This window comes from Trachurus japonicus, chromosome 6 (assembly GCF_045865225.1).
Source record: "Trachurus japonicus isolate A0001 chromosome 6, Traja_1.0".
Classification (NCBI taxonomy): domain Eukaryota; kingdom Metazoa; phylum Chordata; class Actinopteri; order Carangiformes; family Carangidae; genus Trachurus; species Trachurus japonicus.
The window spans coordinates 19,695,175-19,722,252 of record NC_140912.1 but is presented as its reverse complement, the minus strand read 5'-3'; the positions used below and the strand labels follow the sequence as shown (position 1 = coordinate 19,722,252).

The following is a 27,078-nucleotide window of genomic DNA, read 5'->3' as shown; positions in this document are numbered from 1 at the left end:
CAATGTTTATTGCTTTTAAATACTTATTTTACCGTTATTGGAAAAACAAACATTATCTCAGCTCAATTTGAGATTTTTTTTTTAATTATGGAACTTCTTACAGACTATATTACTTATAAATACTCTGGCCTTGTATCACAAACATAAGTGTAGTAATGAGGGCAAGTGAAGGACTTTAGTTCAATGTGCCATTTGTGGCCACAGCCACTATGAGGCAGGCAGTGACAGAGAGAGTAAACAAGTAGAAGGAGAATGTCTGAGTCAGTTATTCTATTCATCTAAACTGTGTCCAACAAAAATGACTGCAGGAGTTGGTGGGTTCGAGAGAACTCCTCTCTGCTGGTAGTCATTCACTTCATACTGTTTCACTGGACCACATATTACTATACATTTCTGTCCAACTTGCCTCAAATTATGTGTATGCACATAATCACAATCAGACACACTTAAGTGTATTACTGCATAAGCACCCTCTCTACTCCTACACACATTTCTCCTGTGACCATGCATCTCCAAATAGCACTACCCATAATTGTATTACTCAATATAGTAATATACTATGTTACGTAATCCGGCAATAAGTAACACATGAGAACAAATAGGGTAACCGCTGGCAATCATTTAGGGCCTTAATGAACCTGGCTCACCATGGATTCATTTCTCAGCTAGAAAAACAATCCGCGACTATAACATTACTTCCACTGCACAGCATCACGCTCAAGAACACTCAGGCCTCCTTTTCTTAATTGTGGTGACTAAAGAATGGCAAGTAGCAAATACACCACTGGGATCTTTTATTTCAAAAAGGCTAAAAAAAAAGCCGGCCCTTCAGTGTTGAAATGAGAAACGAGGGAGCGATACGCTACAGAATATAAAGTTATGCAAGTGCACTTCTTCTTCTCGTACATGCAAAAACAATAAACATAACTGCACACATGCTCTGGTGTGAACGTAACTTTGACTGGCAGGCTAATTTATAAAAAGAAAAGGAACCGTGCACCCAGCTGGCTGTGTTCATAGCTGGAAAATACCGTGGCCGGAGGAGAAACATACAGTAGTTGCTTCATCAGCACAGTAGCTCGGGATTTATTTGGATGCAGCTACCTGTAACACACCGACACAGGTGAGTGTAGGAAAAGAAAACTGCATCTCTATACATAAAAATAATGCATGCCTGGATAAGTACAGCATTTGAACCTAGAACAAAAGCTGTCTATGATGGCACCTGTTTACCATATATGTTTTTGCTGTACTGACTGCACAGCCGGTGCCACAGTCATTAGGGAGATAATAGTTTAAGTGGAAGGCCTGGGATCAAGCCTCCATGGCACCAAGCCCTTTCAAACAAGCACTCCAGGCCACATCACAACCCGACCAGGACAGACTGAGATGCCACTGCTGAGCTGACTATCCTATGCTGTAAATAACTATTCACACCAGGCACCATATAGTCGGTGACACGCGATCAACAGCAATACAGCTTTGTATCCGGCTGGACAATTGTTTCTAATTGTTTATTGACGGGAGCAATAGCTCATGGTTTTAAACGGCTGCCCTCAGTCACAACGTTGGCACCAAACTGCTGCGTTCAAAGTTCAGATTAATTAATTATTGACCCTGCTGCTTGTGTTCTCAGCTCTAACCAGACCTCGTGATGTAACGTGACGCTGTCGTTCAGCGGGTCAGTTTAGCTTGGATGCATTTGGTTTTCATATATTTTTGGCAGCTGCTTCCAATCCTGGTTCACAAGACGCTGTGAGTTTAAACTAACTACTCAGGTGGATCCAGTATAATTGGCAGACAAATTTTTGATAGTTTAAAAAGTCTACCTTAAACATACATTGTAAGTAGGATGGACAATGGACATCCCATTAATTTCTTCCACAAAGAAATCACCTCAGATTCAGAGGGTCATATTTGAACACCCTTGACTACATCAGATCGGCATAGTTTACTGAATTATGTAAAGAGTATGAGAATATGAAGATGAAACTTTGTGTTCTAAGTATCCAAAAGCTTCAAATATCACACTAAATAAATGATGGCACGCTGAATGTCAGTCACACTGGGCTTCTGTGACATTATCAGCTTGCTAACCTTTCTACCTGCACTTTACTGCGAGGCAGGCTCAAAGTGCTGATTGTATATAACCTGCAAGAAGCAGAATAAGGAATGATGGATGGAAGGAAGGTTCTTCTCACCAGCGCTCTGTGAAGTGGTGCAGGAGCTGCTACCAGGACCTCCGCCACTGCGGCCGGACCGATTTCCTGCGCCTCGGCTTGTTCCAGCAGGCAGAGCTGGTGCGTGATGTTGGCCATCTCCTCCTGCAGCCGCTCCGTTTGGACAGTGATCTCTGCGATTTTCTCGGCGGCGGACGCCGTCAGGAACGCCTCCTTGAGGTCGACCAGGTGAAGGGTCCTCTTCTCCTCCAGGCGCACCAGATTGCGGAGCTCGTCGAACTGGCTGTTCACGTAGTCCTCCAGCTCCTCTGTGGACATCTATGACACATGGAGACAGAGACAGACAGGAGAGGAAGTGACCGGGTGGATTTATGAGTGAGGAGAGAGATAATGTCCTGCCATTTCAAATTCATCTGAGTGAATTATTTCATTATAGGTATGAATCACTGAGATTGATCAATAACACAGAGGTATATAGATATACATCACCAGGTCACTACAAAAGTTAAAATATGAGATAAGAAAATTGGAAATGAATTTAACATCCAGTGAAGAAATATAGAGTTACATCGAGAACCACAGAGAAGAGGCAGAATCTTCTATTTTTCACTTTGACATATGAATATAATTTCAGGAAACCCACTGGCCTCTGTCATGCAATAGCTAATTGATAGCTTGAAGCAGATCCCCTAAACACAAACTCCATGCATCCCATCTGCAGATAGAGACCTCAGAGGCTCCTTCTACCACAGCAAGCCATCTGTTTGGCTTTCAAGGCAAGCGAACTGCTCGCTGAGATACCCTTTTAATTCCTCTCCCTGTTCCCCCGATGAGGCTCTTTAAATATGACTCATTACGTTAAAACACCTCAATAAACAGACGCCGCCCTTCAATCCTTCCCACTGAGATGGCTCCACCTCCAGCGCAGATGCTGTCGTGAGGTAGAACACCCCCAAAGTCCCTTGTCATGATCTCTGCTCCTGAATATGTTATAATCACTTCAATCTACGAACATCAGCTGCTCGCTCTCTCTCTCCTCCCCTGGGCAGAATTTCACTTTCTTCCTTTCCGTCTATTTTATCTTGTTTCCCCTCAGCCTCCCTCTCTCTCTACTGAAGCAAGGAATCATCAGTCTTCACTGAGGTTGGCAGAACTGAGGCCCCTAGGGGCCCAAAGTTTTATCGTGTTTTTGCCATTTCTGCACAAGCAATCAGATTCTCCAAATTGCCCATTAAACCAAGCGCGAGGAGTAACATTTTTAATTTACTTTCTTTGTATGAGTAGAGAAAAAACATGCTCATTGTTCATTGTAAAATAGACAGAGGGATTTAGGTAAGATCTAATTGGAAAGTTATTTTCTCTTTTCTGCAGCACAAAAATCAATGCCCTGAATACATGTATGATGGAGGATGAACAATGGATCACAATTGGGTTTGAAGAGCAACATGTTCCGTATCTTGTTCAAATACACAAATGAAATCTGCAAATGTGGAAGATTGAAGAGCTTGAAATGGCACTTTTCGAATCTATCTTTCTAGGCCTCTGGGATGAAATTCTTATACTTTAATATACAGAGCAATAGATGGAAGTACTTTGGATATAATAAATCCATACGAAATTACACTACAGGCTGATTAAATCTTCTAGAAGACTCATCATTTCAAAACGTGAGCAGTGAGCACTTAAAAAACACATTAAGAGATGAGAAGGCATTTACTGCTTCATTTTGTGCATGGACTAGAATTTAATGCTGAAGCTGTTGCTCATTTTTTGACAGGGGTGCAAATTCATCAGGGGTGAAATAGGCGACAAACACCCAAGAAATTTTGCTTTTGCTCTTTCCAGCTATTGCAACTTGGTAGATTAAAAGTCGAAACTTAGATATGGCATTTATGAAATGACTTTGCAATTTCTCTAACTAAAAAAACAAAACAAGATGATTTCAATTGAGCTAATTTTCAGAGAAACTCAGCTAAGGTACACAAATCACTGTTTTCATTAAAAGACGACGAGTTTGTTTGCTTGTTTTGACATCTCTGATGTCTTACTCATGGACGCAATGTAATATCAGCAAATTCAATTAAAAATGCATTGCCAAAGGTTGACATCTGCAAGACAACAATTACAGGACAATCAATAAGTCAAAGTGACTGTATTGTTCTGTATTTTCTTGTCGGCATAGAACTTAAAGTGGATTCATGTAGTTTCTGAACTAAGAAATGTCATTTTGCAAAATAAGGAGTTCAAGCCATGACAAGTAGCCTACAAGGCTAAGGTTCGCTAATATTAGACAAATTTACCAAAGTCATCCTAAATTACATGTAATTAATGTATGTATAAGTATCTGTTCAGTAAAGGCAAAACAACCTAAGTTAAAATATGTGGGAGGCTACAACACTCGTGACAACCAATGAATACGTCTTTGTGGTACTTTCAGCAGAGAAAGAAAAGCAGTTGGCATAAATCTTAAAGAACAATGCTTCCCAAAAGCAAAGCTAGGACATGAAAAGGGCAGCCAGAGGCCTATAACACGTATCATCTTTAGTATCTTATCTGTCATTAGTCTGACACATTCCATCACCACATCTCACAATCTCCAGGACCTCCTGCCCCTACATCGTGTGCCTGTGGCCTCGGTGGCAGATGGGAGCCGTGATCCTGGATCAGTGCTCTTTGTGTTTGTCGAAGCAGGAGCCCTCTGCCCTTGGACCTCTCACTCAGTCACAGAGTTTCTCTGAGAATTTGTCCTGCTAGCAAGGAAGAAGCATTCATGCGTGCTAATCTTCATTTGCATTGCTGCAAGCTGAGGCCATGAAATGAGGCCTCTGGAGAGACAACGGCACACGGCTTACAAGGGCAGAGTTGGGGTAGAGACGAGGGATGAGAGAGAGAGAGGGATGAGAGAGAGAGAAATAGAGAGAGAGAGAGAGAGAGAGAGAAAGAGAGAGAGAGAGAGCACAGAGGTAGGACATCAGGCCAGAAGATTAAGAAAGCTCATTTCTTTTTCAAGCAAATGGATGACGTTAGAAAAACAGATAAGCCAAATTCTTTTTCAGTCATGTCTCTAACATGCTTTGTGTTACTACTATACAACCTTTCTTATCTCAGAAAATGCTAGCAAAAAAAAAAAAAAAAAAATACAGACCTCAAATATACAACGTAATCTGCAGTCATTCCAAACCAATATGGTTATTTCTACAAAAAATGGGAACAAGAACTTTCATTTCATTTCTATATGAAAAGTTGGGATGGAAAAAAAACAGAGGAAAAAAGGTCCTTGTGAAAATGTTTCCTAAATAAACTGGAATCTGTCCCTTACTAAAAATAGAAAACTTCTTCTACATTCCACCATTACATCACATACTGTAGCAAAACACACACATGCAATTACCTCCACACACTTCTTTACTGTTTGCCTGGCTAGGAAATATTGTGCAAAATCTAGTTCAAAGCTGGACCATGATAAACCACTGTAAACAAATTACATCACACGTCCTTTTCGCATTCTGCCTAGTGTCAGCTGGTTTTAGCCCTGTGTTTGCTTCCCTCCTACTCTCTATTTGCACATATACAGTATTTTATTACAGGCAAATTCCCAATAAAGCTGTTCTCATTTAAGTGTGTTTAATTGTTCTGTTTCTGTTGTCAGAAAATGGAACAAGTATGAAATAGTAGCAGAAAAGCAGCCTATATTAAGACTACATGTAAACTTTACCTTTGCCTTTACCAAACTTCTGCTACGTTCCAAATTTTATACTTGCAACACTATTTAACAGACAGACCTCTGAAGACAGAGGGCTGTGTGCTGTGATTTTGTCTATTATCTATCAGTAAAATAAGTGCTCAGAGATAAACATTGAAGCACTGTGCACAGGATCCAAAATAGTTTCAATTAGCAGCATTTCCTCAAAAAGTGATACTGACCTTTACTCTCTTCAACTGCAGCAGTACAAAGTCTCATTTCCTTGCTCCCATTTGCCAAGTTAAAGCTACCACCTTACACATTAGTGTAGCCTCAATATTTCCTGTAACTATTTTGGTGGCCAAGAACCCTTTATTTCTTAGCAGGCCTTTATTGCTAAGGTGACATGTTGCAGTAAACATATTGTCTCATTTTATGTTGCTGCTCTTTCTGTTGTTTACATGCAATTCAGATCTGCCTCTTTTTTTTTCTTTTTTAGATTAGCATTGACCGATGGCTCCCTCTTCTCCCCCTCTCCTGCACTCCCTTGCTCAGTTTGTCTTAATGTGTACTTATTCCTCTGCCTCATTTAGTAATAATAGTACATGGAATGAAAGTAGTTTATTGCAATCCAGCCAAAGAAAAGCTACAGAAGCTAAGAGCCAAAGCCCTTGGGAAAGAAAACAGATCAGTGTATTACTTTGGTGATATCTTCACTCTAAAAGAGCAAATGAAAGTAACCTGAAAGGAGACGACAATAAATATCAAAGTAGCCTCAGCTTTTAATCTTAACCTTTTTAATGACACATATAGGCCCATCAACACAAAAGCGCAAATGCTCGACGGATGTATTTTAACTTCTATTTAACTCAGTTTTAACAAATACCACGTTATTTGAAATTATAAGATAATATTATGCCTCATTGATACAATGGTCCATTGACCTTAAATTGAACTATTTCTCTCAATTGTACCACCCTGGTGCTTCACAGAAACAATATCTTTTTTTTTTTTTTTTTTAAATATGGAGATACAGGGGAAAATGTTTTATCTAACTTTGATGCCTCTGAAGAAGAGAGAGTTCAAAAGCTTACTTCCTTTGAACAATCTTCCCACCAAAACAGACTCATTTCTGCCACTTGTCTCGGGTCTGTTGTGCGTGGTGGTTTTTTTCTGAAAACAATTAATAGAACATTAGGAGTAAATGGATCTGAACTTGAAGTTGTCCTTGCCCTTAGCATTAGTGGCCCTGTTCCAAGTGAACACTACTCTTTCTCTCCCACGCTCTCTTTTATCTCCCCCAGAAATTAGATTCTCCAATTTGGCCTCTAACGCAAAACAGTAATATAGAGAAAGTTAATTTGAAAAACACCAGGTCTTCAAAAGTCATATTAAGTAATATAAAAAAGGGGGGTTGTAAGATAAGTAAAATTAAAAAAAAGAAGAAAAATGAGACAGAATGTCTTTAGTTTTATAATAGCAGCATTTCAATATCCAGCACCTTTGTATTGGTTTTGAGTGAAGCAATGTCATCCAAGCAACTTTCTGGGGGAATGATACCTATAATTCAATTAAAATGCTGTGAGCAGCAATAGAAAAGGAACGACAGCCTTAAAGAGCAATAGAGGGGGGGTGGTGGGGGGACTTGAAGGCAGGCGGTGGGAGAAAGGGATGAAGGTAGAGGACAAGAAAAAGCAGGATGAATGAACCTAACAGCGGCGGCCAAGTCTTTTCATGCTTCTCCCGTCTGTTCCTCAGCCTCGGCTCCCTAAGACAGCTTTAATGTGTCTGCTGCTCTTGTAGATTTTATGAGGCGAGGAAAATGGATGTAGCCACTGCACACATGTACACAGTTGTGAGTGGGTCGACATTGCTGTGCTGCCTCCAGATATCGGACTCCCTTCTCCGTGAGGCTGCGAAGAGAGGCTCTCCGCAGGCAGAGCTCGCCCTGGACGACACCCCGCGTGGTGGAAAGTGGGTAAATAAAACATGAGAGTGGGAATAAATATGCTGACTACCTGCTGTCCGGGTCTGAAGCCACAACATATCTTCATATATCCTCTCCAGCTCTCTCACGATAAGTAACGCCAGCTGCCTGGCTGACAGGCAGCCATCTAGGCCCCTCATGTTACGTTACGCCTCTGGTTATCCATTAATATGTATGCAGCTTCATCACTGCTTTTTGCATTATATTCCATTCTCCTGTGGAGAACGGAGATATGAGCTTTGAGAGATTAAAATCCCCACACCTGCGGCAAAGTATATAATTAAACGGGCTAGATTTAATAAGCAAACAGCAGCTAAGAGTTAAATCTTTTCATCCACCTCTCACCTCCTTACAGACAGTTGCTCACACCTCTGCCTCTCTGAAGTCCTTTAGGATGTCAGTACCATGCAATTTAACCTCCTCCAACTTCCACTGTCTATCTCTTTCTCTTTTAGCCTCTGTCTTTCTCTCTCTCACATACACACACACACTCACAACTTTTCCTCACCAGGAGCAGTCACTCTGATGGTTGCCTGTCATGCATAATAAGAGACGCTGACATTTGAGAGTGCAGAGAGGACACGCCGACAAATCCACATAATGGTTTCTAACGCAGTGCCCCGTGAGTGAGCAGGTAAGTGGTTTTTCGCCAAACACACTGCAGCTCTACAGTGGAGTTGCACAAGACTATATGTCCAAGAAGTCCTCAGGGAAGCATTGATATTTCAGTATGATAATGGACATTATAGTCATTCAAATTAACCTCCTGCTTTATAACAGTGTGCTTGAGTCACACATCTGCAGGTGCTGAGGAATAAAATCCTGTGTGCCACTGTTATCTGTCAGGTTCAAAGACGGTTATAGAAACAGAACATAAAGCAGAAGAGGAGCTGCAAGGGTGGCTGAGAGAGCAGGTGCAACCAATGTCAACTGCAAATAGCCGAGACCTAGCTGTAGATTCTGCTGTCCTGTTGCTAACTCTCTCAATGCACAATACATAACGGTCTCTGGTCAGGTTTCATTTTCTGTGGTAAAACATGTCGCCACTATGGCATCTGTAATGGAAATACAGGCACTATTTTCAAGGTTGACTTGACATGAAAATTCAGTTTGAGTTGCTTTTGTTTTGGCTGATGACTGTAGCGACTCTGTGTGAAATACACTAGGCGCCCTTTCTCCTCGGACCGCAACCTGGTGAAGGTTAGAGAAAAGGGTTGAAATGAGGTTGTGAGAGTACGGCTTCGGCCTGTGGTGCTTATTTCAAGATTTCGTTTCATGCGACTGACTGAGACAGTCTGATTGGCACAAAGGAAAAAAAGAAAAAAAATCAATGTCACTTCCCCATCCCTGATTAACTACCATCACATGCTCCTGCACCACTGCCATCAGTATAAAACTGAGCTTTACCTCAGCAGCATGAGTGTAGGAGTGTGGGTGTGGGTGGATTTAAAAGGTGCACACAAGAAGTGAAAAACCTATCGCCAAATCAAAAACAACAGTAATGTAATAAATACCAGTGTTGTGAATGTTATTAATATTGATTCATTACTAATAATATGACAATTTGTGAAGGTGTAATGGAGTTTTGCAATGTACTGGGTTACACTTTATTGAAAAGTGGTTTATTTGTTCATAATTTATTTATACGTAAAAAAATATTAGAAACTGTTTACAATTTAACACGGTGTGTAATACACTTTATCTACCTAGAGTGAATACAAGGATTTTTTTTTGCCAACTTAAGTTCAACAAGGGTTTAAAAGCAGCTAGAGGGTATTGAGTATTCAATATTCCTCTCTATTTTATACATGACACAGTCACTTTCAAAACAGAAACCCCTGCCTTAGCACAGAAGTGCTGAGTCAAGAAAGTGACATCAACTGAAGCCTGAAAATGACATGACTCAGTGATCACACAATGATGCCATCACTCCTGTGCTTCAAACGGTATTATGTTTGCAGAAACCCAATACGCAAGATCTGTGATCTGTGAATGGGGTGGCATGAAAAATATATGGATTGAAATAATTGGCTCTCGTGTTTACTACCCAGTGCCTTTATGACATAATCTCTTTCTAATCCCTCTTTATCTCATTCTAGACTGCTGTGTCTCCACCGCCGCAGCGTCTATACCGCTGCAGTGCTTACTGCTATACACACTGAATTAGAAATGAGTAATTGTTCTTTTTTCCCCCCTCTGCTATGGCTCCCCACGGCTTGAAACTGGGTTCAATCAAGGTTTGTTTTTAAAACCTTACCAGGAACCTACAAAAGCTAATAAGGTGGGTCATTAAAGTAAAATAAAACAAATGGCGTATGAAGCCACTGAAAATTATTTTATACATATACTGCCCTTGCTATCCCCTGTTGGTATATTTTGAAAAAAACAAAAACAAAAAACATCTCTGTGAAATGTGCTATTTGCAGCCAATGCAGCTAAACTGGGGGCAGCTTGCTACACGTGTTCAGTTGCTCAAAAAGGGAACATCTGGACACATCACTGGGAGATATCCTTTAAAAGAAAATCCTCAGTAAATTTAATCAAACCACATGGCGCAATCATACAATGAAAAGCAATGCAATATGCTACACTGTCACTCCTCGCAATGAGGTCAGCTCATCTTTTGTTGCTGCAGTGGAAATCTCATTTCATTTGATAAGAGTTAGTGGGAGCTCATTACTAAATGAGAACAGTTGAGTGCAACTCTTGTGGGAGTCACTGTCTTGCTTGTGTAGGTATTTCCACTCCCCTCTCTGTTCTAAATGCAGGAGTTTGACTCACCTCAGGGTTGGTCCACTTGGTCTTGATCTTCTCAGCCATCTGCTGTGTACAGCCCAGAAGGTCATAACCCTGCCTGCTCTACAGGTGGAGCAGACAAACAACCAATAAACACAACTGAGTGTTCCATTACATAAGGGCATCAAGTCAGATTCCTCCTGGTTTTCTTTAGTGGCACAAAGGTACAAACACTCACAGTTTGTTAGTTACTTGCTGTTAATGATTTTTAAAAAAGCACCAGTTATATTTATAATTAATAGCAAGTGATGCTTATATTCAGATATGTTCTATTTTCTTTGTTATAATAAAGACGTTGTCATAATGCATGCTTAGTTTATGGCTCTACACCAGTGGTCACCAACCTTTTTAAGACCTGACCTCAGCCTTGGTGACAGGCTAGATCTAACCTATTGAAGCGTTGAGAGTAAACGACAGTCCAGATGCATTTTATCAAGCCTAACTGTAACACTTCGGTCTAGCTTTCAATTTGATGTCACCAAGAACTGCGGTAACTGTAAGGCCATCCCTGTCTTGTTAATATTTTCACATCATAACCTTCAGTGCGACTCTATGTGTTCCTCTGTGCGGCTTTTCTTATCTAATTTGTTACTTTAATGCAGCACCTGTCCAGTACACTGAAAAAAAAAAAAAATCTGGATTGAAAGAGCAAGCCGAACATCAATCGGGCAAAATGTGTTGCTGCGCTTATATTTTGGTATTTTCGAGAGCGACAGGGACAGTCTCCAAGATCAATGGGCTGGCGACCACTGCTCTACACAAAGACAGGCTCAGCACATTGGTAAAAAAACGTTTTGGGGATCACACTTTTATAAGACACAAGAAAGTACATTTCTGATGGGTCACCAATCAATCATGGGGTTAAATTTGACATCATTCATGCTCAATGCGGTGAACTTTGTTGGGAAATCATATCACTGACTGCTCCCAGTGATAAAGGATTTCTTTCACATGAATACGCTGGCACAGGAAGCAGGATAAAAGCTAAAGTAGGTTTAGAGTAAATAATGTGGCCTCCGGCTGGGTGTGTCCGTTTGTGTGGGTGTGTGACCCCTTTTGTTTCCCGTCAATCCATATGCGGCCATGATGAAAGAGTAAACCAGTGAAGTGTGCTGCTCTACTTTCGTTATCCACTAACACACATGTACAGTCAGAGAACCATTAGGGTTGTTACTACAGTAGCTAAATGTGCCAGCATTCAAATGAGGCTTTCTCTGACATTTTCTGTCACAGTTGATTTTAATGTTAACAAACAAAACCCCCTTGACTGCTCAAAATATTTAATCCAAAACTACAGTAAGTCCTGGTTTCTGATAATATCACGGCCCTGTTAATTGGCCCTCTGTGCAATAAAGCAGTCCGGAGGTGTTCAGTGAGCTGATGGTATCTGACTCAAAACGGTATTATAATCATCACAAATGCTCTGCTCTGCAGAACTGAGCCCTTAGTGATGATTCTCCAAATCCGGCACAACATTAACCCAGTTTGCTGGACCAACTGCAGTGCTGCACTGAATGACTGGTGACTCACAGGACCCATTACAGACACCTGCAGCAGAGAGCCATCAAGGAAATGAAGGAAAGGGCGCAGCCGTAATTGGTGCAGAGCCAAACGGACATTTAGGAGTTATTCATTATCTTTAATTTCCCTTTCACAGTTTTCATAGGAATTATTTATGTGGCTCCATAATTGAATCGATTTATTAATGATGTCATGTGGGTGATCATGAGACATTGTTATGTTTAAATTATTACACCAAGCTTTTAAGAGCCTTGGTGAGTTGACTTAAAGAACACAGGGCCTACAGCTATTAGCATACTACTTTCTGCTGAATTTGAAATACAAACCAAAGAGGTGACGCTCTGAATGCATTATGTTATACACTACAGTGCTGCAGATGTTGTCGAGCATGCCACGGTGATATATATAGAATATCAGAGAGGGCATACAGTAAATCAAAGAGCATTAGTCTACTATATATAAACCTGTCATGTTCTGATGGTGTGACTCACCTTCTGCCACACATAGGCTTCGTGTAGAGTAATGATCTCATGATCCTTGTGCTCGCCCTGCACGGCACACACCACGCAGATTATCTTCTCATCTGGTTTACAGTAGAGGGAGCCTTCCTGCCCGTGCTCCTTGCAGCGCAGTCTCTCCACCGTCACAGTGTCCCTCTTTCCAGCCTCTCCAGCCTCTCCAGCAGCCATGGCCTCCTGCCCTGCCTCTGCACCCTCAGCTCCATCACCCGCCTCAGCTGCCAGCGGCAGACCGTTCTGGGCTCCCACCCTCAGCTCAGCATCAGCATCCTCATCTCCATCGGCCACTGCCACTCCAAGCGGTGCCATCTCCTGATTTGCGCCCATTCCAGCTGCCCTCTCGGCATCCTCGGCCTCATCCTCGGCTCCGCTTCCAACTCTGGAGTCTCTGCTGGTGCCAGGCCCATTAGCTTGTGTTCCCTCATGGTTATAAGGCATTAGCGGATGATGTGTCCTGCTGGCATGTCTCTCAGCGTGCACAGGGCAGAAGGCAAAGCTGCAGGCGTGGCACACTTGTGTGGCTGGTTGGGCCTCGTCAGGCTCGCACTCATCACATGAACCGTCCATCTGTGGCAGTTCCTCCTGTTTCGCCCCCATGGCTCCTTCCTGCGGTTCCCCTTTGTGGTCCATGGCGGCGGATAATAATTCTTGGGATCAGAGAGAAAGTAAGTTATAGGAGACACACAGAGCTGAGGACAAAGTATTAATAGCTGTGACCTTTGGTGAACCGCTCTCATATTTGCACGGGGGGAAAGTCCAAGATCCTCAGGACTAATCCCATCTGATATAGTAGCCTATTCCCATAACAGATGATATATGGAGGGAGCCAAAGTCCACAGGAAACAACATTCGGGGGAACATTATCACACATGCAATACACACACAGACAAATAAATGCATCATTCTGCAAGGGCAACAAACAAGCAGACCCCATCTGCAGTCACTGAACTGTCTTTGTGTGCAAACACACTGGCTGTGTTTACTGACTCACAAAGAGAAGGCGCTGAGTGTGTACGCCTGCACCCTCAGCGTGACCAAACACTCACGCTCTCCTCCTCTCACCTCTCCCTCTGTGTCGTCAGGCCCTGACCTTTTCAAGTTTTGTTCTGTCTTAGTCTTTTTCCCTCTCTCCACCTCCTCCATTCAGTCCACTCTGCAGGACTGAGAACGAGGGAATAACAGGAGATCGTGGTGCACACACACACACACAGACACAGACACATAAAGAAGTCTCTTTTTTCTCTTCACTTTCTCTTTCACCTCGGAGCCTCCCTCTCCTGAGCTTCTGTTTGTGTACTTCTCCCACTGCTGACATAAACAACCACCACAAAAAGTGCTGTAATGCAGAGAAAACTCCCCCTCTTCCCCATTTTCACCACCCTCTCTCTGCTCTTTCTCTCTCCCGTCTCTGCTTCTCACCTTCACACAAACACACACAGGCATTTTCTCCCTCTTCCTATGGGGCTTAACAGTTTGCAACTCACTGCAGTCAGTGTACTTACTCGTCTGTGTCTTCCTCTCCCTCTCCCTCTCTGCTTTCTCTGGATCTGGGGGCTTGTTTCGAGATAATGCAGAGTCAGTGGAGGAATTAGCTTGACGGCTAGCTTTCCTTAGCACAGCCGCTTTTTGCCTTGATTTCTATTATGGGGCTGTCGACTGATCAACTTTGACTTTACAGCACAAGAGAGGCTTCAGCTCCAATCCAACTGCGTTTACTTCCTTGTTTTCATCAGCTGCTCTCTGCCTTTTTTTCTACTTCCTGCTTGTCGGGTCCTGTGTGTGTGTGTGTGCGACTGTGCGTGTGTGTGTATGAGATCAACAGAGACACACAGAGGCTGGAGAGAGATAAAACTCGTTTAACAAGCACAACAGAGACTGTGAAACTCCAAACCGGAGACAGGTACTAGACGCATAAACACAAAAACACACACGACTTGTGAAAGCTAGGGTAGTTCACCATGTTTTAAGCTAGCGCTGCTCATTTATACAGGAGTTGTTTAAGTGGTAACGTACACGTTAATGTGACGCTATAAGTTATGTAACTAACTCAAACTAAGCAAACTATGGCATTGGTTCAACAATTCAGAGGAATAAACGGTGCAAATGTGTAGCTAATGTTGTAGCATTTTAGCTAACGTTAGCTTAGCTTACCATTAAAAAGAAATGCAATTCAAACGAATAATGCCCTCTCAAAACCTGTTGAAGAGTAGTTTCCTTTGAGGTAACCCACTGTTAAGAGTGCTTTAATCCTCTGTTATAAAGAGCCAAAGAGATATTACTCACAAGAAACTTGATGGGGGATAGATAAAACCTTTGGGCTACCAAAGGTATAATTTGAACATTCCTAGTGACGAGCAAGAAATAAGAATGAATAGAGTTTCTTTTAAAGCCATCAAATGCGTCTTTGGATTATAAAACACAAAAAACATTAGAATTTAATTTTATGGGTTGCTAAGGAGTAGGCATGTGCCCCTGTTGACCATAATCACTTTTTCATTGAATTTAAAACAAATACGAATTGCAATTAACCTTTTTTTATGGTTTAACCAAAACAACACAAAAATCATTATCATGTCCCCCAGTTTTGTTCAAACCCATAACAACAACAACTTTTCTTATATTTATTGTGAGATTGACATTGTCAAGCTGAGCTCAACCTTTCAACTCCATGATAGTTTTGTTTAGGAAAAAACTAACAGCCTTCAACCCTGTAACAACATGCAACAAAAACAAACACTGTTAGGGGATTGAGTCATTGTTACATGTTTTCTTTCTTTTCTTTTTTTTTTATTAAAAAATCAGACAACCCAATTCAGAGAATCACCCATAAAACAACCACTTTCACTGGAATAATAGCTGTGGTCGTCTGAACACTGTAGACATTTTACAAGGGCTTTTTATTTTACTGTATTTTCCAATGTTTCATTCAGTGTACAAAGTGTAAGCTCCCTGTCTTTAAGTGTTCCATTTGGTTCTATTATGATAAATGAAATCAAATGAATCCACCTTTCATCACTATGCAGATCGACCTTGCTGGAAACACAGGGCTGCTCTGGTTGTTTTCTCCTCTTCTCTTTGTTTATTCGATTAATTCAAAATAGAGCAACGGTTAATGGCCCATAAAGGTGCAACAAAGGAAAATAATAATTACAAATTGATTAATAAAAAAAAAGAAAAGAAAATCAGGTTGTTGGAAAAAGGCCATTAGGAGTTTGTGTATTCGCTGGCCTTGCCTCTGGTTTGTTGTTGGTCAGTTTACTTTCTACTGTTTTATTTCGGTAATTATTTCAGTATATCTTTTTTATCTTTGAAGATTGAACAAACATTGTCTCTGCCAGTGGAAATAGCTTTTAAGGTTCCCTGTAAACATTACAAAAGAAGCGTGGTCAGTAGTCAGAGACCTGATGTGACTAACAATTTGCCCCTGCAACAGAGATTTGAAACTTCTCCCGAAAGTACAAAATATTCAAACGTCCAAATTTCTTCTCTGTTTGAAAACTGTGACTTCACTCAGTGATCCAAACATAATTATCCATGCAGACATTGTAGCGCCATAACCCATAAAAGCAATATGTGATGCCTGAGAATGAGATGAAACTTGCATGTTGTTGTGGAGGATACGGTAACTTGAAAATACAAGCAAAATAGGGAAGCAGATATAAAAGCAGATTATTTTATTGACCATCAGTTTATATGAAATTACAGCGGATTGAGTGACAACTACCAGATCATACGAAGATGTGTTTATTATGAATACAGGAAGAGCAAGCAAATTGCGGATTTTAGCACTGGTGTTAACGGGGAGTTTCTAATTATACTGACTGCATTCCCCTTCTGTTCACATCCTTAACCTCCATAAACAAGCACTGAGAGACAATGGAGCAGGATGAGCGGATGAGAGGTCTGGAGAGGGAGAGAGACAGGGAGATGAGGAAAAACAAGCTGTTCTCTGTAGAGAGATCTAAAGAGGCTATTGAGCTGGGCTTCACACAAGCAGTATTTGGCAAATAGTGGTTGACTGTTACTCCGATTTCAATGGCACGCCATAAATAATCAGGAAAAAAAATATTCCAAATAAGCCCCCGGCATCCACTTGATATGGATGTTGATGCTGTGTTGCCAAATATTTTTGAGCTGTTTTAAAGTGGATTAGTCTTATGTAAAGATTGCCACCAGAAGATATGTACCATAGGACTATAAACAGAGAGGAAAAAACTGTGAATACATTGGCAAAATCAAATTTGCCTTGGCATGAGCCTCGCTTATGTCATGCTGATGTAATGATTCAAACTAAAACTGTGTTTCCAGAGGGCGTTTAATAGAAACAGATGTTTAATTTTGGTTGGAGTTGTAGATGAGAGTGAGCACAAACAGTTTCACCTCACACATCGCAGAAAGATCACGCTCAAATATTGCTACCACTTTTCATAACCAGGGCAAAGTTAAATGGTCACCTGACTTTTAAAGTCTTTCACTGCATTCAGCTCTGCTGAACAGCAAGAGACAGCAGCATCTTGCACTCGACATAAAACTGAAAACAATTAACAGGCTCATTGACTTGCAATTCATTAGAATAAGCACTCAATATAAATCCAATATGTGGCTACTGATAGGAATTATTCTTTCTCTGCCCAGGGATTGTAGGGAAACAAAATGTGACAGGCAATAGGAGCTAAATTTGTTTACCCAAATTGTGTTTCTGCGGCTCAGAGAAGCCTTTGCATGGAAGCTGGCAACATAAAGAACATCAAGCTCTCAGAAATGCCCGCCAAGAGTTAAGGGGGGAGCTTTGGCAGACGAGCACAGTAGACGGAAAACACTTACCTAATGCCTCAGATTTAACATTGTTTTATTGGCATGAGGTCAGTTGTTGGTCTCAAGATAAAATGTCCTTCAGTGCAACAGCACCAGTCTGTCAGAGGGACAGTGCTTGGAGGAGTGAGCATCTCTCCCCACTTATCTGTTGATATTTTATCCTGTCTCCCAGCTCCTAATTTGCCCTCTGGATCATTCTCGGGATGATCTTGACTTTTCCACCACTCGCTCACTTGTCAGCTTTTCACAGCCGTGCAACACAAAACAATCAATATGTTGTTTTGTGTGGTTATTTGTGGATTCCTGAAGCCCATCCCATGAAGTAGGACTGGAGGGATAAACTTTGCTGAATAAAACTTTAAATACCACCAACCTGATCTGGATAGAAGTAAAGAGAGACACATCTGGACTTGCAGTTACCAATGGAATTAGTGATGCTGCTTTGTGAGATGGGCTGTTGGTGCTGCACATGCTTAATATTGTGTGTGTTTGTGTGTGTGTGTGTGTGTGTGTGTGTGTGTAGGGCAAGTCAGGGGAAGGACAGCTGTCAAGACTGATCAGCGGCAGTAAAGAGTGAGATGCAGGTGAGAGGAAGTAGAGTTTGTGCAAGGAGAGCACATAATATGAAGGACAGAGATGAAGGGCTTTGTCATTCAAAACGTTTTCTCATCTAAAACCATCACCTTCAATCTGAAAGGGGAAAATATGTTGTTATTATTATCATTATTAATTACTTGAAGCAATTATGCCAGTCAAGATACATGTAGCTACCAGTTTTGAGACTGTCAGGCATTAGCAAAAACTAATTAAATGTAATGTAACAGTCCTTTGTTTAAAGACACCTTTCATGATAATGATGCTGTGGTGTTGCCTTACTTGCATTATACTGCCAATATGTTGTCTTTTCTCGTTGATATCAATGAGGTGTCAAATTACTTAAGACAATTAAAGGTTTCAAGTTGACCCCTCCCAAATTTATTTCTTTTCAAACATTAGTACTAAGAATTCAAAAAGTCCTCTTGCTCCAGAGATGTTTCTTTTTGTTTTTTACTGATCATTAAGTCATCTTCTTTGTCAGTCTTTCAACCCTACTTTAACCTGTAATGTCTGTCGTACAACCAAGGCCATCCATTTCAAAATGGAATAGGAATCTCACTTTCATATTTTTTTTAAAATGAGCCCTGTATCATAGATACGCACAGAATGCATTGTGATATGGATCACCCAAAGTACCAACTCGTCACGGTCTACTGCCAAAGGGATATCTAGACTAAGCTCTCTTTCTCTACGTTGTCTTCTTCTTCTTGTCGCTCTCTCTCTAATCGAGTAGGAGAAAAGCATATTCCGAGACGAGTGCTCCCTCAAGAAAACAGAAATACTCATGTTAGCGAGAGAGAGTGGTGACTGACAATAATACCCCTTCCCACAGTATTGGTGCGTCAGTCTCAGTTTAGGTTTGGAAAATTTTAAAAAGCCTATGTGGTTTCACACTTCTACAATTTGTGCACCCTTTTTTTTCCTGAATTAAAGGAATTTTGCTGGTTCTTGTTTCTCCTATAGTGGGATTGTGGGTCTGGGGTTACGGTGTTAATGTAGTCAAAGTCCTTCATAAGAATGAAATGGGGTCAGTGTGCGTGTTTGTGCATTCATTACCGAATTTCTGACATTCGAAACAATATCGCCCTTCATAGATAATGGTTCCACATTAGTCACAATCTTCTCTTAACCTCTCTAAGGCTATTAAGAGTTACAAAATCTCTTTATGGCTCTGTCCTCCATTCCCTAGAAACACAGAATCAATACCTAGCTTCGAGGCTGCAGCCTTCCATCAATACGTCATTTAATCAATAATCCCATGAGAGAGCCGCCTCACGTCTATTTTTGTAAGCCCAGGTTCAGTTTAGACTGGATTGCTAGAAATGAGCAGTTAGAGTAAATCTGCAGGTTATCTGAACCAAACTGATGAATTATGACACATTCACTAAACTGATCACAAATACGTCAGTGGTGATTTTGCACTTAACTAACACAGGAAAAGATCAACAGTGTGCATTTTTCTATTTTGCATGTAAGATACTCACATTTTGAGGATATTTTTCATTCTTTTTTTTCTCCACTGCCTTTTTAAACACAATATATTTCATGTGCACTTAAGTGCTTTTCATTCCTCAGCAAATTGAAACTTTAAGCTGTGTGACTTTTCTCAGGCACTGGAGTGTGAAATCAGATGGACAGACAGACATCAAGTGGGGCCAAACACACAAAGCAGATGAACCAGTAAAGCACCGTTGCTGGCTTGGCATACATTCTCTCTCTTACCCTTGTTTGATCCAAATACTGCTCTTATCAGCCTCTTACACACACACTCTGTGAACACGGTAACTGTCTTACACCGCTAGTTGTCGGGCAGTGATGTGCAACCGGCAGTTTCCATTGGGGGGCTCACGGTCCACTTCTGCTCAGAGCTGCAGAAACAGGGTGTCAGGGGGGCGACGGTAATAACGTTGTTCGGAATCAAACATCCAGCTCAGCTAATATGACAAGTTTGAATTCTCTCTGCACAGTTCAGTGTGCGGACGCAATTAAGCTTAGGCTTGTATTCCTCAAGCAATTTGAAATGTATCATACCTCGGTAGTCCTTTCATTCATTCCTTACACATGGGAGAAAATTTCAGGCAGTATTGATGGATTGCTATTTTTTTTTATTATTTGTTTTGAACATATAGCTTGCTAACAGTTGGGGGGGTGGGTTAGAAAATGGCAGGCAACAGGGCACAGCTGCACCATTTTCTCTCTTTTTATACGAATGGCTGGTTTATTTATATTTGTTTTATACAACTGAAATGGTGTATGGTATAATGTTCAAAAGCAACACTGTGACTGAATCAATAAATCATTACCACATGTTTCCAGACAAAAGAAGTGAAATGTCCTGCTTTACACCAAACAGCAGTATAGATTTTTAATGTAGAACAGGAATTGCCTTTCATTACAATCCAAAGAAAAATAGATATTGTTGTTTTTAAAGGTATTAAATAATGTATTTCTTAGGTCATTCTATAAAGGACTGTATAAGTAAAATTACACCAGTGTAATAACTTATACCATATACTGTATAACCATATTACCATCATATAGTATTTGTTTAGTAATATCCATTTTGACAGAGCATATTGCGCCTGGGTTTATTTCATTAAATCTAACTTTTTTCATAGTTTCATAGTTCACCCTATTCCCAAAGTACTGAACTATCTATCTATCTATCTATCTATCTATCTATCTATCTATCTATCTATCTATCTATCTATCTATCTATCTATCTATCTATCTATCTATCTATCTATCTATCTATCATCTATCTATCTATCTATCTATCTATCTATCTATCTATCTATCTATCTATCTATCTATCTATCTATCTATCTATCTATCTATCTATCTATCTATCTATCTGTCTGTCTGTAAACCACATATTTTATCTCAGTGTGTGACCATTCTTGGAAACTGGCACAGAGCTGCATGTAAGTCTTGTAAGTATGACTGTAGAGCACAGCAGTCCAAATATGAATATAAAACCTGCAACACTGAAGTAATGTCTCTTTTTATCTAAAATTTACATTTCTGGACTGAACCACTGATAGTTTACATGTTTAGCCAGGTTTTTCTGTGTATAATGATGTGATCTGGCTTCTACCAGCTGTCACTGAAATAGTACAGAGCACAGGTGCTCATAGTGTGAGCAGGCAGAGCATGCAAAACATTGCAAATCATGACACTAAAGATGCGGTGCACCTCTGAATTGCCAATTGCCAATTTTAGGTGGATACCAAAGGGCACATCACAGAGGCCATGGGGACAGAAACCTCTTGCACCACAGTAAATGTTGCTTTATTGGTACAAAGCTGTACACATTCAGTATACAGCGCTCCAGCATGGAAGTAAAAGCCTTTGTGCTGACAAGTCTTTATTATTTTCCGTAGTTTGTAACTAAATGTTACAGCAGATTTAACTTTGACTTAAGTCACATGGGGATGTTCCTAAATACATTTTCCAATTTGTCTAGACTTTACTGACTAAGGTTAACAAAAGTTTCTCTGTCTCATAAAGTGACTCGGTCCTAATCTGCTTAAGATCTGTTGGATACAGTTTGACACTGTCCTTCCCTTCTGAGACAGAGAAAACACAATGGGACGTTTGTCCACAACTGTTATGTCTTGATGTGCTCAGTCTTCCCTCTACATCTGTGCTTCATCAGTGCCAAACAAGTGTGTACATGCCACTGAGTCTGAGTTTGGATCATCAAAACTTCCCCAGTTCCTTGGAAATAGTATCCAATTTTTTTGCTGTTTCCGTAGATAGGTAAATATATATATGGCCGTAAAGTGAAATGAACATCAAATATACCTCACATATAAGCATACTCATACTTGGCTTTCACACACAAACCTATGAATAACAGACTTTTTTTCATGCATGCTTGGCCACAGCTGGACCACTAACTTACATGAGATCATAGCCGAGGAAACAGAGCAGATCATTGGTACTTTATAACAATGACATTCACTGTTTTCCTCTGTGCTTCCTCTCTGCAGGCCTCTAAATGTGGGCGCTGGGTCACAATGCTCCTCTGTGCCCCCTGACATATGGATTCCTGGCACTGACGGCGTCCTGGAAAGTTCTCGTTGCCAAAAGCCTTCCAAGCCTCCGAGTCCCCGCATGGCATCCTCTGTGGCTCATGGTAGATTGTGGAGGACTCCGCTTACAAAACCCTGAAAGAGACACAGCTCCAAGGTGAGTGTGTTTAGTGAGATAGGGAGCGAAAAAGGAGAGAGACACTTTTGAATACTTTAAAAAACTGGCTGCCAAACAAACCAGACCTTCACAATTTGGGAGTGTTCTGATGATGATTGAAGGGTTTCCGCATGCTCCTTGTTAGGAAAAGAAATTGGAAACACATTTCACAAAGAAAGCTGCCAACGAAAAGCAAAGCCTCTCACATCACAAACCTCTTATTATCTTTTCAAGTTGAAGCGGACCTTCTAAGTTTTACTTGTGTCCTCTGATCAGAGTCGAGCATTCCTCTCAAGGTAACACTGCAGCTGTCTGTCAAAAGGTGGGAAAATGAACCTTATTTCTGTTCCCTGTTAGAGTGGAAAATTGGGGGATGGGGGTATGAGATGAGGGAGCATGAGTGCGTTTGGCTCAATCGCTGTGGTAATTACAGATTTAAAAGCGAAAAAAGAATCACACAATGTTCACTCAAACAGCAATGCCCCAGGCTTACAAAATGGAGTAGAGTCTTTTGTGTGCATGCATTGCTGGTGTGACTGACGGAGTGCTGAGAAAGAAGAAGAAAGGGAGACAGGGAAGGCGAGCGAGGAAGAGGGAAGAGCAGGTTGATGGTGGTGGGGGGGCAAAGAAGGGTAATGTGGAGGGGAGAGAAAAAACTTGAGTGAAAGGATGAAGATTGAATTTCGCCTTCTCAGACGAGAACACTGCCTGCGAGCAAACAAAGGGATGAAAAGTTGACCTGCTGCTGTTCTCTGACTGACGGTTGGACAGTCCCCCATCTTCCTGATGCTGGCCCCTCCTCTTTTTCCTCCCTGAAAGTCCCACACTGCCGGTGTCCAACATCTCCTCCTAAAACAATTATAAGACTGCCAGAGGGGGGACATAGCACTGAGTCAGCAAATAAACGCTGAAGACTACCTGTCTTTGAGCATGGAAGCAGCTTGGGAAAAGGATATAGGGTGAACGGGGGAAAAAAGAGTAGGGAGTATAGGAAGAATGGATGAATCATTGTTTTTAAAATGGAAATCTAATGACGAGTAAGCTCCTTATTAATTTTGCTGATACTGGGTCTGTTTGTGTGTGCGCCCATGTATGCTTGTTTGTCCCCTGTCTTTGCGGGAATACAACACTAGTCACTGTAAAAGCAGATTATGAGATTAAGTGGCGTGCCTCTGGGAAATAATGAAAAAAAAAAGTGGTAGATAAATGAATACAGTAATGGCGCTAGAAGGAACTCATTCTTAATTTAACTTTTGTGTATTGTGTGTGTCGGTGGAGGGGGGCGGGGGCTTTGTGTTGTGTTGAATACGAATGAAGCGTGTTGTTTGGATATGCATCTCTGCGTGATATGCTACAGTGCATTGCCACATGTGATCTAGCGGGGGCAGAGGGGTTACCGTCACTTTGTAATGGCTTTACTGAGAGCAGGGAAATGAATCACTAAATCAGTAGGATTAATAATCGGCTCTGGGTGGGAAATAACCTGCAGAGAATCACAATGACTTTGCTTTTATCTCCTGTGCTTACAGAAGTGCCTGTCCCGCTCAAGATTGCCTTGCAAGTACATCACATAATCCCACGGGATTAAATAGTTTTTACATGGAACATGTGTAGCATTGCAGTGGAAGAATTTGTAAAGCATATATAAAATCAAGGCTTTGATGTGAACCACTGCAGGGCCAACTATATGCTTTTTTTTCTCTTACTTCCGCCATTTCTACCCCCCCTCTCCCCGCCTCTTTCCACCCTCCTATCCGGTTCCTTCTGTGTGTTTAGAAATAGGATCTTATACCCTAAATTGAAAATGGGACTGCTCCACAGCACTCAACACATGGCAGCAGATGTGTGGCAGTATGTGAGAAGGGGGCAGGGCAGGAGGTAAAAAAAACGAGACAGAGGTGGAGGCAGAGAAAAGGACCGGTAGGAGGGGGAAAGAGAAAGATGACAAAGGTAAAAGGAGAGAGCGAGAGAGAGGGAGGGGATGAACAGACAGGAGTACAGAATAGCAAGAAAGATGAGAGAAAGAGGAGGGAAGAGGAATGGAGAGGAGTTTAGAGGCTCTCAAACACTTTGCACTCCCAGCACAGCAGATGCCACATTCTGTCTGGCACAGTGATCTGTGGGCCTGCTCTATTTATACCCTCACTGTGTCACTTCAGGGCCAGCACAACACTCGCTACGCACGCACGCACATACGCACACACACACACGCACGCACACACGCACACACATTCACACACACATCTAGTATAAGACTTTTGCAGAAGCTCTTTTGCAGTGACTGAAATCAGGCAGGTTAGAGAGGCTCCCTGCAAAGAGTAAAGATAGAAAACTATGGGGGCATACACAGAGACAAAATGGGAACATGAACTGTAAGGTTGCATTAAAGAGTAGACAGAACCCTTTACTGTTTGCATACTTTATTGTGCAGCAGATTTAATTTTAAACAGACTTCATTTAACTTTTAATGACACTCCATGACAAATTTTAGGCAAGTTTATAAGAACATCAAATCTATTATCTTATTTATTAAAGCAGACATTTTTGCAGCAGTTACAACTTAAATTCGTCTTGGGTCAAAGGACCATTAAGACACTTGTGTTGACTTGAAGCCACTCCAGCGTTGTCTTGGCTTCAGGTCATTGTCGTGCTGAAAGGTAAACTCCATTCTCAGGTCACTGGACCTCTTTGTATTTGGCCAACCCAAGGAATAGTCGTGCTGGTTCCAAGCTGTCCCTTTTACAATTACCACTGTGCTCCTGGGAACACTTAAAGCTATAGAAAGTGTTTTAAACCCTTGCCCTGATCTATACCAGACCACAGAGGTCTACAGAGAGTTCCCTGGCTTGGTTTTTGGCCTTATATGTGGTGTAAATTATGGGGCCACACAGCTATGTGCCTCTATAAACAATGTCCAATCAGCTCAGTTTGCCATAGGTGTACCGCAGTCCAGAACAGATTTCTTGTTGCTCACAGTGTGGAGTACCACAGAGGTTTCATTTTTCATTAATATGCAAAAACATATTTCACTTTGTGAGAAGTTATAGAGTAGAGATTGATGGACAAAATGTAATAGATTTAAGTTTAGTCTACAACACAATTAAGTGTAGAAAAAAAGAAGAAATTTGAATACTCTCTGCAGTCACTAATGTATATGCAGTTGAGTCCAAAACTCTGATCACTTTCCTTCTCAGTGATTTTTAATGTTTTTAATTTGAAATATGCCGAGTGTGTATAAAAGTTCACACAAGTCCATGTCAAAAAAGTTAAAAATCTTAAATGCAAGTGCCGACATTCCAGAAGATTTCATTAGATAAAGATGCAGGTTGCTTCTCAGTAATGCCCGACTGGTTTTAGTTGGCAAGCGAGACCATGAGAAAGGGGAGAGTGAACAAGCAGTGGTCTGATTAAGCAGCGGGAGAACTGGCGCCTTTTGGATTGCCTTGGTTACTGGGAATAACAGCCACAAGTTACATCACCTTACCACCTTAAAGTGATAGTTTGCGTTATTTTACATTTTTGTGAGATCCTGATTCATCGCCAACGTATCGTCTTTGGCACATTTTTGGAAAAGTAGACCGGATGAGACCCTGCTGCTGCTGTGGACAGGGTCAGCAGGGAATTTCTTTGCCACTGTTTTTTTTCCAAACTGGGAGCACACAGATTTGAACCTGCAGCTGGTCATACATAACTACCACTCACAACCCTGTGTCTTATAGCACAAACTATCCCTTTAACAGCAAATAGAGCTGGGGAAGTTAATGATGGGAAAAGTTTGTGAGTGTTCAGACAGTAAAGGAATGGCAGACAGGATGAGAAAAAGGAAATGAGACATAGAAATGAGACAGTTTGTATATTTAAACCCACAGCAACAAATACAGCTCTGTGTATCCTCTCTTCCATAAAAGTGAGTCGTGAACTTTTGGCTCTACGGTGTGAAGATCTAAAAATTGTATATGAATTGTGATTTGTTGATCTCGGGTTATTACTCTCATGTGGGTTGAAGGAAAGCTTGATAGCATGCACAGCTTTAATTTAATCAGCAGCGTACTGTAGACATAGGCGAGGTGTCTTCTCTCACGCTATGTGTGATCTCATCTGTAAAGCTATGTTGCATTGTTAAGAGGCAGCACCCCTGCATGTTAAATGGCCCTTGTTTGTAATCAATCACCCCAAATGTTACAGAAGCAAAGCAAGGTTCATTACACATCCGGCTCAGAGAAACGATACCACTCCACACATCCATCAACCCCACACACCGTGGGCCCCTTGCAGTGTAACACTAGCCGGTTGTGGGTATAGGTGCGGTCATAACACCAAAATACAAACACTCCCACGCAGATGCACACACGCTCATGCTATTTTGTGTGACCTATGAAGTTATATGCAAAGGCACACAAATAAATTCTAATCGCACAGACGGAGGTGGCATTTAGGAACAAGGGGGAATATTTTATCCAGGCACAATAAGAAAAGCTTGGAGGCAATCTTCAAAGGGTCACCTTTGATATTATGAAAAATGAAAGGCTAAATCATGTCTGTAATAGCTCCCTGTGTCTTTCAACGTGTGAGAGTCAAACTTTCAAGACGCCACCACCCATATCTAGTCATGTAAAAAAAAAAAGTAAAAAAAAAAGGCTCAGATTACTTTTTGTGTAACTGTGTGCAAACTAGTGACTGGAGCAATCTAACCGTCCACAGGCACAGAGGGAAGAGGGCCGTGCATATGTGTGCCCCACTGAGCACAGGAAAGAACAACAACAAACGCTTCCTCCTCTTTGAAGTGGA

At 41.3% G+C, this 27,078-nt stretch overlaps 1 protein-coding gene across 1 annotated transcript in view; it reads right to left on the bottom strand.

Moving 5' to 3' along the window:
- trim44 (tripartite motif containing 44) overlaps positions 1-14,464 on the bottom strand; it is a 78,025-nt gene extending 63,561 nt beyond the window's left edge. Inside the window, exons 1-4 of the mRNA XM_085779630.1 lie at positions 14,187-14,464; positions 12,658-13,331; positions 10,631-10,708; positions 2,202-2,498 (exon numbers count right to left, since the gene is read on the bottom strand). Of these exons, the coding sequence (XP_085635756.1) occupies positions 2,202-2,498; positions 10,631-10,708; positions 12,658-13,314 (1,032 nt within the window). The 5' untranslated portion in view covers positions 13,315-13,331; positions 14,187-14,464. The remainder of the gene's footprint in view (positions 1-2,201; positions 2,499-10,630; positions 10,709-12,657; positions 13,332-14,186) is intronic.
- Between the last annotated feature and the right edge of the window lie 12,614 nt (positions 14,465-27,078).